The sequence below is a fragment of the Nipponia nippon genome, unplaced genomic scaffold (genome assembly GCF_047370975.1).
Source record: "Nipponia nippon isolate SJK-2023a ecotype South Korea unplaced genomic scaffold, ASM4737097v1 scaffold_19, whole genome shotgun sequence".
Taxonomy (NCBI): Eukaryota; Metazoa; Chordata; class Aves; order Pelecaniformes; family Threskiornithidae; genus Nipponia; species Nipponia nippon.
Window position 1 is genome coordinate 3,034,154 of NW_028262335.1, and position 13,489 is coordinate 3,047,642.

The 13,489-nt window shown below is 38.8% G+C and overlaps 1 protein-coding gene across 7 annotated transcripts in view; it reads right to left on the reverse strand.

Annotated features, from left to right (window-relative positions):
- The window catches only part of PRDM2 (PR/SET domain 2), a 75,084-nt gene that overhangs the window by 16,805 nt on the left and 44,790 nt on the right, over positions 1-13,489 (reverse strand). For 5 of the 7 annotated variants that reach the window (XM_087755253.1, XM_087755252.1, XM_087755258.1 and 2 more), the window contains 2 exons: positions 7,123-7,233; positions 1,319-5,693 (listed from right to left, as the gene is read on the reverse strand). In XM_087755253.1, coding sequence (XP_087611379.1) covers positions 1,319-5,693; positions 7,123-7,233 — 4,486 coding nt within the window. Of the gene's footprint in view, positions 1-1,318; positions 5,694-7,122; positions 7,234-10,337; positions 10,570-10,644; positions 10,688-13,489 lie in introns of those variants that run through there. The other 2 variants (XM_087755257.1, XM_087755256.1) reach the window with 2 other exon arrangements.

The window sequence follows — 13,489 nt, forward strand, 5'->3', positions numbered from 1 at the left end:
TATGTCCCAAGAGAACAGACCCAGCAGACAGTTCTTGTTCCTTAAAGGCATTTTTTTACCCCATTAGTCTCCAAATTCCAGTAACATTTTTCTCCTTCAACACATCCTTATTTGGCTATTGACTATTTTAAGTCAAATGCCCCTCTAGCACTTTGAAATAATTCTGTTATATCGAACCGTTACAAAGTATTTCCTCAAAATTTTCACCTAAGAGGTCTTCACCATAAGACACACAAGCTGCAAACAGTTTGGCTTTTGACACTCCTTGACAAATTCTGCTAGGGGACGCTTGTTCTGAAGGAGGCTGCCAGTTCCTCCCCCTCCTCCGCTATCAATTACTTTGATAAAAAAGTACTACCTTCAGCCATAAATCTGCTGTTAATCACAGCCATGCACTGCAATTACCAAACCCCAAAGAACTCTTAATTACCAGTGAGCTTTGTGAAAGTTACTCAGCAAATCAGATACCCGTTTCCAAGCACGCTAACAAAAGTTATAAACTTTTTGCAAAATATCCTATTGATTTGAGAGACTACACGAAGACGTAAGTCGGGACTCAGGCACATAGGTTAAGGTTTTATTTATTTATTGAAGTATTACCCTTTCTTGTGATTAAAATACTTTTCAAAAAGAAATAGAACTTTAACTATAATTTTTTTTTATACTGAAACATAAGAGCATGATACTTCTAACAAATTCACATGTTCATGTAACTTTTCTTACACATCTATTTCCCTTATATTAAGTATTTAATGATCTGACCAATTAGTATGCACATACATTTTTGAAGTATTTGGTCATGGTTTGTTGTTTTGTTTTTTTTTTTTTTTAAATATGATATGCAGAGAATGCTTTTTATTAAAAACCAACAATGCAAGTTATTTTAGTGAGTAAAAAACGCACTCACGAATTTTAGCTTAGCAAACTGCCATAAACTAAACCTAGAATGATTCTGGGCCACCGTACATGTTAGATATCAAATACAAGGTCGTCGTCTCCAATTACATTAAGTTCAATGACATTAAGTTTATTTGCACTCAGGCACTGACATTTTTTTCCAGAGTTTTCAATTCAGTTTATAATTAAAGACATTCTCTATACAAACTATGTATTATTTCATGACAACATGACAAAATGCATCAAGTATGTACATCATACCTCAGCATGGCTGAGCTACTTAACCATGTTTTAGGAAACGCAACCGTTTGGTTTTTTTTTTTTTATTTAAGTATGAGAAACTCAAAAAGAGACCAAGAAAATTGGCAAAACTGCAAGCAACGTGTTCCTGTGTTGTTTCAACTTCAAATTAAATGCTTACCTGAAATCTTTTAGTTCTTGCTTTGTACTGCTTTCATCTCTTTTGTTTTCTGCTGCCTCTGCATTTGCCGCCTGCTGTAGGCTTCGTGTAATAGGTCCTCCGATCCTCTCTCTAGATTTTACAGTGAATCTGTCTGCCTTTTTCTTACTTGCCACAGCAGACTTACTTGGCAAAACAGCTTTATTATTCCTTTGTATTCTCATGTGCAATTTCCGGGATGCTTTGCTTGAGATTCCAGCGGAATTGTTCTTAGCGACCACCTTAGTTTTTTTCCCATCAACATGGGACATTTTGGACACTCTTACAGGACTAGAGTTCCTCAATGACGAAGATGAATTTGGCTTTTTAGATCGAATGGAAGGTACAAATTTAACATTTTGTTTCGACTTGAAGGATGAAGAGGGAAGTTGGGTTTGCGCAGGTCCTGAGGTTCGCGCTCTTGTCTTGCCCAAGTGAGGCTGCATGCTTTGCATTTTGATTTCCGCATCTGCTGTTCGCCTACGCTGGTTGCTGCCTTTTTCACTGCTGACAGGTGAAGAAGAACTTGCACTTTTTTTTGAAAAATTCTTTTTAGAGGAGGGAGAGATGGGTTTTTTGGGACAGCTGTATGATGCGTGTTTATTCAAACTTCCAATATAAGTAAACTCTCTACTGCAGTAGGGGCAGATGTGAGAGTCTGGCTCGGATGGACTATTTTTCAATTCTGCCTTCTGCTGGGCAGATTTCTTTTTCTGCAAGATAGCTTTCTGGACAAGCTGGTTTTTCTTTTTCAATGCACTTATTTTTAGTTTATTCGAGGACATTTTGCTAATCTCAACGTTGAAATTAAGTCTTTTAGGCTGACCCATTCGTCTGAAGGCATTCTTTCCGGGGCCAGCTATAACCACCATGCCATTCTTAGGCTGCACTGTCTGTTTCAGTGGTACTGGATTTTTTTTAGGCGTGTATCTCTTTTTGTCACTGGCAGATGCACAGGCCAATATGTGTTTGTGTAACTCAGGCATGTTATCAACACTTTTCCCACATTTTGTGCATCGAATGGCAGTAGTAAAAGTCTGTGGAATATTGTGGGTAGTGAAGTTTGTTGCAGTAACTCCAATACCCATAGGATTACGATGGTGATACTGAAATGGAGGTGGTTTAAAGCTTGGGTAGTGTTGATTGAGGCCCATACGAACATCTGGATCTTTAGATTTTACTCCAGAAGCCATTATTTTTATAGTAGTATAAAGCTCTTCAGAGGAATCATTTAGATCTTCATCTTCCTCCTCTTTAGAAGGTTCCAAAGAGTCTTCTGGCAGGCTCTGCATGTGCTCCATGTTCGCCTTACTGGGGTCAGTAAAATTCTGGGGTCTCAAAGTCCCGCTTTCAAACTCATGATGTGTGCACTCTTTGTCTGGATGGAGATCCCGCTGATGCTGTTGCAAATTGCACAAAAAAGCAAATTCCTTTTTACAGACCGAGCAAACAAAGATATTTCCTACTCCATGAAGCAGAAAGCGATGTTCCGACAAGTCTGTTTTATCCCTAAAAAGCTGTACACAGAATTCACATTTGAAGGGCCACTCTTCAGCATGAATGGATAAATGCTTCGTTAGGTCTTTAATAGAAAGAAAAGGTGATTCACAGACATTGCACACAAAGCTTTTATTGAACGTTTCCTGCACTACTCCTGATTCACTTGAAGTACGAGGGTCTTCTCTTGCTTTCTGCTGTTCATGTTCAGCTTCTTCCTGTTTTATTATTGGGAGAGTATTTTCAAGATTATCAGCAGAGGAGACAACAGAAGAAACTACAGAAAGAGGAGGTGGAGATGGAGATGATGAAGACGAAGAGGAGGAGAAAGAGGAGGAAGAGGAGGAGGAAGACGAGGAAGACAGTGTTGGAGGACCAGGTGAAGCAGCAGAAATAAGGGGTTCGACAGAAGGAACAGGAGATGGAGAAGGAGAAACCGTAGGTGAAAGAACTGGTAGTGGGGACTGGGTAGTAGTGTTCGAAAGTGGCGATGGACAAGAAGAAGTGTTAGTGGCACTGGCAGACACATCTGGAATTGCCAACGGCATTGTTGGAAGAAGGGGAGGAGGGGACGTAGCCACGGTTAACACAGGCGGGCAGGGCGGTGGGGAAGGAGGGTTGGTTGGTGTTAACAAAGGAGGCAGCTGGCACATGGAAGGTACAGCAGACGTCTGTGGCACAGGGGAAACAGAGGAACTGAGGGGCTGAGTGTCAACAGAAGACGATGCGGATAGGCTGGGATCCACGTCAGGTTCCGCCTGAGGCTCCAGGGATTTGCTTGGGCTTGCGCTCCTGTTTACGCCGAGTGTGCTGTCTGTGGCTGCATCTGTTCCATTATACTCATTCAGCAGAACCTTCTGCAACATGCAAGTGGTTGGTTTCTTCTTTTTAACACCACTGCAGGTTGGCTGTATGGAATTTTCTTTATATTCCCTTATTTCAGCATCACTGCAAGGCTTCTTATGCACACTTAAATCTAAAACAGATTCCCAGGGAACCTGATTCTTATTTTTGACATCAGACCTTTGTTTCACACCACTAGATAAATCCAGTGGCTGCTGGTTGCACACATTGCCAAAAGTCGGAGCTGCTGTCCAGTCTTTTGATATTTTATAGTCTTCAAAGCAAAGAGGGCTCAAGGTCTCTTTTTCCTCCCTTCCAGTCAAGCTCCAAGCAGGTGAGTTGCTGTGGCTTTCTAACTTTGGCATTTTTGAACTCCGAATATTATCAGTCCACACAGTTTTTCCCTCACCTGATTTGACAAAGTCTCGAAGTACTGGACTGTGCTGTGGCGAACTGGGAGGAGAGCTGGTCCTTCTTTTAAATCTACTGGATACTGGAGGCAAAATAGGTGATGATGTAACAGAAGGTCCTAGTTTAGGGATTTCACTTGACGGAGTTATCTTCTTACTGTCCTGTGTCTGAAGAAGCTGTTTTAATTTTGATGACAAATAAACACCTTTTTCTTTATGAAAAGGTAAGCTTTCTGTTGAAATGCTAAGAGGAAGATTTAAAGAGCTAGTAGGAGTTATAGGTTCTGGGTCTACTTCAGTTTTTATTTTTGGTACAAGAGGAGGGCTGGCAGTTCTCCTCTTTTTGGATTCATTGCTCCCACTGTTAGAGGGTTCCTTAGGAGGTTCATTCACATGTGTTTGTGTAACCTTTACATTTGAGGAAATTTCCACCGTGACTGGACTGATTATACAATTTAGTCCATATAAGTCTGCAGAGTTGGACTCCATCTGAATCACATCACAATTGCTAGTGCTGCTGTTGGACTGAATTTTACCATCAATGTAATAATTTAAATTTTCAGAGATATTGCTGGAAATATCCATAATATAGACATCATCTACTTCACCTTCCTCTTCTATTTCTGTACTTGCTATATATACACTCTGGACTGGTGGGGCCTGCTCTGTCTGAAGCGGTGGCTCTTCAGTAAAGAAGCCTTTTCTTCTGACACCTTTGGGAATAAGATGACGCTCATGAACCCTACGCTGATGCCTCCGCATGTTGGTGTGAGTTCCAAAAACCTTTTTGCAGTATTTGCACGGATGCAATTCTTTGGGCTCCTTATTTTCCTCAGCAAAAGCGGAGTTTGACATTTCCTGGGAAACTTTCTCAGAATCCAAGACAACAGACTCTTGCACAAGACTGGAAACATTCAGGTCATCTTTAAGACCATCATCCACAATTACTTGGTTATCGGCAACATTATCCAAGTGTTGTGATGACGTTAGTGTTAAGAACGGTTTCCGTTTTGGCCCTGCCTCATGGCGTCGCTCATGTCTTCGCCTGTTAATTTGAGTACCAAAGGCTTTCCCACAATATCGACACTTGAAAGCATGGTTAACAGTAGATATATGGATGTGCATGTGGCGTTCAAGTCCTTGCTTTGTTGTAAACTTCCTCTCACAATGCTGACAGGGAAACATGAATGTTTCCTGAACTTCACCATTTGATTCACCTCTCGCTTTTGGAATTTTCACAACAAGTTTCTTCTTTGGGGAGCTTTCTGGAGATTCTTCTGACGTACTCTTTTGCTCTTCCATAGAGTCTAACTTTTCTTCACATATCAAAGGCATTTCAGCATTTTCTTTAGGCATATTGGTATCTTCTATCTCCTCTTCATCTTCCTCCTCTTCATCATCCTCGTCTTCATCATCATCTAAATCATCTGATGCACAGTTTATTGCTTCTCCTTGTTTGTCTTCAGTTACCATTTGTGGTTCACTGGTAGGACTGGGGATCATCAGCTTTGGACGCACATCTTGATTTACCATTTCCTGAATCACAGCTGTTTGTTCCAGGGACAGCACGGCAGAAACAGAAGGCATTTCATCTTCCTCTTTATGACCTGATACACGAAGTATGAAAAGATAAGTATGAGACGTTTTTACCAAACACGTCAAAGTACGCTACACCTTTCTTCTACCTTTTCCTCTAGCACAACATATCCATCGTTTATGGCCCAACACAATACCACTACTTCTCACTTTTTTGATTCAGTACTGTATTCAGAAATTTCCTTTCTGGAACTTCAGCAAAACATAAGCAACTGCCTATACTTAACAGAGAATCTCTGGATTGAACATTGTGGCCAAGAAACCCAAACCAGCCTGAAGAGTACCAGAACATTTCAAGAAACCTCCAAAAAACTTTCACTGACTTTTCTTACAGCAAGTAAGTGTCAGGAAAGTACTGCAATACATATATATAAAGCACATAGGAAGCCTGTCAAGCAAATTTTGGATTTTGACCATTTTCCCCAAATTATTAACAATAAAACAATCTGGATTTGTACTGTAATGCATAGCAAGGTGTACCTTGTATCTGGCATAGTACTTTCCATTCTTTATATCAGATTTTCTATTAGCCATTGCCTGAATGGCTATTTCCTACACTTCTGAATCAGAGCCTGCATGCATCTCATTTATTGGTGTGGACAGATTCTTTATTCACACCTCTGCATACTAGTCTTACCTAGCTGCTGTCAGATATATCCATTGCTGAAGAAAATAACTTTGCTGACAATTCACACAAGGGTGTATAAATGGTTACATGTACAGAGCAAGAAGTTCCTCTCCGTTCCCTAGCTGGGGCATAAGATGCCTGGAACAGTGGTGCACACGGTGTGCAAGCAGAAGGGACAAAAGAGCGAAGGAACGGAACAGTTATGGGTCAAAAGAAGTTCAAGAAAAGTAGCTTGAAATAAATCAATACCGATACAGGGCTTTAAACATTATTGGCTACACAGCAGTGGCAAGTTTTACATTCTTGCAAAACAGAAAAAATTGTATATTTAAAACATCTTTCAGGCATTTTTACATACATACTATGTGAAAAAAGCCACGCCAATTTATAAACAATCTTTGCCGATAATCTTTAGGACAAACAGCATGCTTAGTGAATCGGTGCATTAATACTGTATTTTTTTTCCCCTTGACACTGACCTCTGTTAAACAGCAATAAATAATGACTATATAACTAAGCTCCAAAGACATTATTTTAGAATAAGGACTTTTCTCTGCTCTTCTGTTCTAAGGAGTTTGGATTTATGTCTAAATTTTACAGTACATTAGCTTTTCCTGTTGCCAGAGTTGCATGTTTAATGACATACTTCTGATATCCAAGTTCCTTACTAACAAAAAAGTTTGGGCAAACAATATAAACACGTTCACTTTGCTATGCTGACACAACATGCTAACACACTAAACACGACAAAAAGTGTCCTTTGATTCAAAAAGACAGTTAGAATTAAAAAAATAACATACTCGAAAACTCACCCTCTTTAGAATCCTTCATATCTGCAGAAGTAGAATCCAAATCAGCCTTTTTCTGTTTTGTATCCGCTGCCTTCTTTCCCTTGTTTTTACCTTCCTGAGTCTTCTTCTTTCCTGGGGAGAAAAAACCCAACATTTATTATTCCTGTTCAACAATTTTTATTTTTCATATTTCAGAATGGCAGAATTAAAACACCCAGCTTTGGAATATAACACACTTCTGTAGAAACCCTATTTTCCCGAGGAATACAAATGACAGATCAGTAAAAAGGACAGCATTCAGATAAAGCGATAAGTCTCTAGAGCCCACAAAAAAATAAATGTAAAGGTAACAATGAGTTTCTAAAAACCTAAGACTCCAAAATACCTTACTCACTTTCAAAGCAAGAATAGACTGTATCAGAAATGCATTGTCCAGAGTTAACCAGCCCACATCATACAGTTACCCAATACCTTCATATGGCTATTACTGTATCGTATACAAGTATATGGAATATATGAAATTTCTTCATATACTATTAATCCTTAATGTTAATTGGAAGACCTTATGAAGTAGAAACCCATAGAGGCTTCTCTATTTTTATCAGCATTCTGAATAATGACTTGAAGAGAGTTATAATGAAAGGAGTGAAGTAATAACATTATGAGAAGATTAAAAGCAGCATGATCTTGACCAACAAGGCAGAGACAGTAAAAACAAATTAGATGGAACTGGATAATAGTAAAGTATTTCATCGTATCCACTGACACAAACAAGTTTGCTAACGCTTTCTGTTAGCAAAATTAAGAAGCGTGTATTAGTCGCAGAGGATGATGAACACAATGAAGATTAGGGCAAAATGGTGTTATGCGAAGACCTAATCAGTGATGCAGGATGTAAAGACATTGAAAACGTCATTTACCAATGCACTACAAAATTATACTGCTATTTTTTTCCATTAATCTTAATGATTTAGTCCTATAATATATAGAAATTACGATAAGGACTGTGTAATAACAAATGAAACTTCAAGGTCTTCCAATTCAATTCATTGCAAAGACCATACTCTCCATACAGAATGGTTATTTTACATACAACACTGTGGTTGAGACACCAGTCTCCCCTGAAACGTCACACTTCTACACATCACCTCTTAGGAACAAGAATTGTTCAGAAGCAGCAATCCAAATTCTTTCTTTGCTCCCTCTAACACACAAAATGCTACTTTTTAATGCACTGACCCTTCCCTCTCATCAGAAGTGTGCATCACAGCCCTAAATCCATTTCTTATTTAGAAGCATGCTCTTCCAACACACAATCCTGTCAAGAAGTTCCTCCTTTTCTTCCTCAAAAATATTTTTCACATCTTGAGCCAAGAAACTGAAATACCTTTTAAAAAATGTTCCTCTATTCAAAGTGAAAATTTCCAAGTATGCAACCCCCTCCAATAGAACAGATCAGAGACAGGTCAGCTTTAAAAGGAAACACTTGTTTTTATTTGAACATTCTAGTCTATCTAAATAATTATCTGTATTTCCTCTCAAGGAGCTCAGATTTCACAGGCTCTCCCCAGATGCCGGTGTGTTTCAGTTTCATGTACGTAATTATCCTTTTTTTTTTGTTTTCTTATTCCAATTTAATAGTTTTCAGGCTGAGAACCTGACAACAGTCACTCAGAATGAATTTTTGTCACCTTTGGAAAATACACGTGCACCCTTCCTAAAGTGAACTAGCAATTCTCTCATAATATCCTCAAATATTGTAACAATCCCTGTGTCTAAACCTGCCATAATTAACCAACACTGGTTTATCTGACAATACAATATTCAATTGTACTTTATACCAAACACCTGCAAGCTGTCAGAAGATGTAGTGTATAGTTTAGCGTTCACACAGGCAGAAGGAGGTTAAGCGCATCTTTACCTGACAGGATACTGAATGTTCAATTTGAACATAATTTTTTATTATCACCACGTCTAACATTTGTAATTACAACCAGTAGTACCAAGATCTGAGTATGAAGGATTTCAAATAAGCTTCCAGAAATATCTGCCAAGTCACCTAAAATCGCTCTTGAAACGTACCGTAACACAATCAACAAACAGTTCCATTTCTAGCTAAAAGGTCTAAATGTAAAATTTCAATACATCCCTAGGGAATCAAACATGCATCACAACAGACCTTAGGATCGACGTAACAAAACGTATTTAATTCCTGGAACCCTTTAAAAGCTACCAACTTTTTTGCAGACTGCTTATCGTTTTGAAGACCAACATCAGTATCTTGACTTAAATGACCAAATTCTAGATTCATCTCTCACCTCTACAGGTGAGACTGGAAACAAGAAGGAAAAGATTGGTCCACAGGCCCCGCTCATCTACGCCAAACCTGGTCATGGTTAGAGCACATGATGGTATTGCAGATGAAGTCACTGGGCAATTCTACATCTAAGTCTACAGCAGCACTGAATTTCACAGCATAATGACAGGTTACTGTAAAAGCCTTCAAAGCAAGACCCAATTAATTCTTTCTTATAACAAGATTAGAAATATATTCTCTTTAAAGTGTGAGGTAAAGTATGTATAAGCAACAACAACCACTCATAAGTGCTAAAGCGTGCATAGGTTTTCCAAAGTGTCATCCATTTATAAAATATAAGATTTATAGTACCTCAAAACCAATTATGATTTGGGAAATCACTAGAATAGAATTTGTACCCAAAATTGAGTTACTTAAGTCACATGCTTCCTTATGCCATTGATGGAAAGAAGATCATTTGCAAGTTCTCTTGCCACATTCCTTCCTTAAAAAAAAAAATGCAACCTGCTCACTGACACAGCTGGAAATGTTTCAAGTCCTTGGACTTCAAGCACAAACACATTTGAAGAGAAGATTCATCTAGCACCTACTTGCCCTTGCTCAGAATAGCAAGCAAAATTGCTTGCGTACATACATAATTGTAGATGCATTGGATCAATTTGTGACACACATCAACTAAAGATACCAACCAATTTCTGATGTTTTCCTTTCACCAGCTTTAGTTCGTTCATTTTCTAGGTTGCAGCTTTCTTTGTAAAGGTTAAAAAAATCCCTTGTACTCAAGCATGGCAATGACTGTCCCAGATGCATCCATTTCATGGCCCTGAATGTTCAATAGCAGATGCCCAGGAAGAAAATTTAAGAATAGAGTAATAGTGAAGTGATACTTCATTGGTCCGCTCACCCAGCTTTCACATACCTAGCATTCAGGAACTTTTGAAGACATTTAATAGCTTTTGATAGACTTTCCTCCGTGAGTTCTCAAAGTGCTTCTGAAATCCATGTAAACCTGAAAGATTTGCATCATTTTCTTCCTGCAGATTTTCAATGAAAAATGCAACCTACTAGTCTGGTATGAAGGACATCAGTGAGTAGCCCAAGGTCTGTCCCTTAATTTTCTTACAGTTTCAGATGTCAGGAACTAACAGAAGCCTGCAGGAAGGGGAAAATGCCTCAGAATACAGAACCTGGTGGAAGCCTGAGTATAAGTACACACGTGCACTTACCATCAGGTTCCTGAAGGGTCCTACATGGCTGCTACTGCCAGCTGGATCCTCCACTTGGTCTAAACAAGAAAGATACAGGAATGAAACACAGGGAAAGTGAAATGGAAACAATGACAAAAGAATAAATGAAGGGCAGAACTTAATATATGTGTATGTGCGTTAAAGGAATTGCAAAAGAAAGATGCAAAGGAAAATGAATGAATGAAAGAAACAGATGGAAAGTAGCTACTTGTCTATAGTGACAAAGATCAAAAGAGGAATGCATCAATTTGTCTTGCAACTTTATTTTTAAGTATGGTTCCTTTTTCTCCCCTTTCTTTCACTCATGTTGTAGATAGGTCAGCACAAGCATTATCTGCCTCTACACCTTTACGATACCTATATAACATTTAGCACAAACACTGCAATAGGCACAGGGGATCTCATGCTACTGCCGATGGCCAGATCATCGGCCGATACTTATGCTGCAGTCCCACTTGTTTCAGAGGAGCTCGGGTGACAACAGAGTACAAATTTAAGAGAGAGAAATAATCTTTATTTGCTCATACTTCATTTTATTGATCAAAGAAAGACATCTCAAAACAACCTACAGTTATCTGTGCTCATATTTTTGCAGTTAACCAAAATACTGATGGAACTGTAAAACCCCCAAGTTATTTCTGGTGGGATGGGATAAGCATACTCGTATGCCAGGAGTGAAGAAGTTAAACACAGTCTTTCCATACACTTGGAGCTGAATTCTATAATTAAATATTGCTAAGTTGTACAAAATGCTATTATCTTCAATAACCTTTAAGTGCAGCAGCAAATATGTTCCAAGTTAAGATCATTAAGTAAGAAGGACGCTCACATCTGATCTCAAACACTGTTTTGGTCACTTACAAGAAATATGAAAGACAGACATTTGCCTCCCCAAAAATCTTGGGTTAATAAGGGAAAAGAATCACTGGTATGAGTTTCCAGTATTCCTTTGAAATTTACAGTCAACAACTAACTGCAGCCCAGTAACATATCTACCCCATACCCCATCCGTGCTGTCGCTTAAAAGTACCACAGATACCTGTTCAAATCTCAAGTCCCCTGGAAAAGAGTGGAGAAGCTACCTTAGAGACCCCTTGACAAGTATTATCATAGAATCATGGAATGGTCTGGGTTGGAAGGGACCTTAAAGATCATCTGGTTCCAACCCCCAGGTTGCTCAAAGCCCCATCCAGCCTGGCCTTGAACAATTCCAGGGATGGGGCATCCACAGCTTCTCTGGGCAACCTGTTCCAGGGCCTCACCGCTCCGTATCGTCTTAGAGCACAGACGAGCGTGGCCACCTTGAAAGGGTATGGCTAAAGGGAAAAGGACAACTTTGCATGTTATACTCTGTCAAACAGTGATCGCCACACAGTTTCATGATGCGAATTACAGTGTAATAATATAAGCTCACTAGTCAAACCCCTTTGGGACTGTCTCAGATTAGTGAAAGTTTGCATCAATCTCACGCAGTAGTTGCTACTATTCTATAAATCAACTTTTGATTTTTTTTCTCCTCTTGGAAAAAAAAAAAAATCAGTATTTTGGCATCGGAGAGAATGAAATAAAGATTAAGTATATATACAAGCTAAGAAAAAAATCCTTACAGAAAATTCAGCAGAAGATAACTACATAACCATTTCCACATTATTCTGACTAATGAATTCCAAAATACTGATGCCACTTGATCTTTAATTTGAGAAACAGTTTGCTGAGCACCAGAATTCCTCTGTTCCTGTATCCAGAGTACTAATAGATGTTAATGCTTTTCAAAGTACATTCCTTAAACCTTCAGGCATCGGTAAAAATCTGACTAGTTCTTTGTTCTGGAAGACAGGCTAGAAAAAAAAAAATGAATGCCTTTTACACACAAAAAAAAGCCATACCCAAAATAACAGCATAAATTGCTCCAAAAAAATGAAATCCAAGTTGTGTTAGCTGGAGGAACATGAACAAATGCAGAAACATGTTGCAGTGACTTCTCAGAACCTTGTCCAACTGTGAACGTCACAGCATATAAACGCTGAAGACCTCACACATTTAATAAATGGCATTGATTAAACGGTAAAGTAACTAAGCACCAAGAAAAAAAGGCATTGAATTCAAAACGCTTATTATGAAGATGTGACTGCTAAGCCTGTTCTTTTAACACATTTTCCTCTGTTAGCATTTAAGTGTCTTCATTTTGCTTTTTGCCCTTTTTTTTTTTTAGTCTACCATTAGCCACCCTTCATTACACAGCGAAACCATGTTTACAAAACCTTTCGTTATTATCTAGCAGCACCTGCTCAGACAGCAAAGCCAAATCACAAACCACTTGGCTAAACAAACAGCGGCATACCTGTGCGTTAAGAGCTGCTTACAGTCACTGAGAACAGCTAAAAACTCTTTAACATTTAGGGAAAGCTGGTAGGTATGGCATGCCTCATATATATAAATATATGTATATGAGGATTATTCGTATAATCATGGGGATTACAGCAAGTTGCTGAAAACATGACCTCAGACCCACAAGGTTCTGCAAATATTTTATTTAAAGATCTAAGCCCAACATCCACATTTCAAAGCATTACTACAGGTTCGTTGCATAGTTACTCATTTTTGAAGAGAGGCTGCATGTTAAGCCCTGCAGACTGACACCTCCCTCATATTGCTGAGTCAAAGAATATTTGACTCACAGCATTCACCATCTCATAGCCTATGGTAATTAAACCATTTTTAAATCGCTGTCCAAAGTTAAGTGATCTAGGATAGGTGAGGTTATTCCACTACATTCTTCTAAACGCCAAATTCTTCAAATGTGCAAATTATGGGAGAAAGAGGA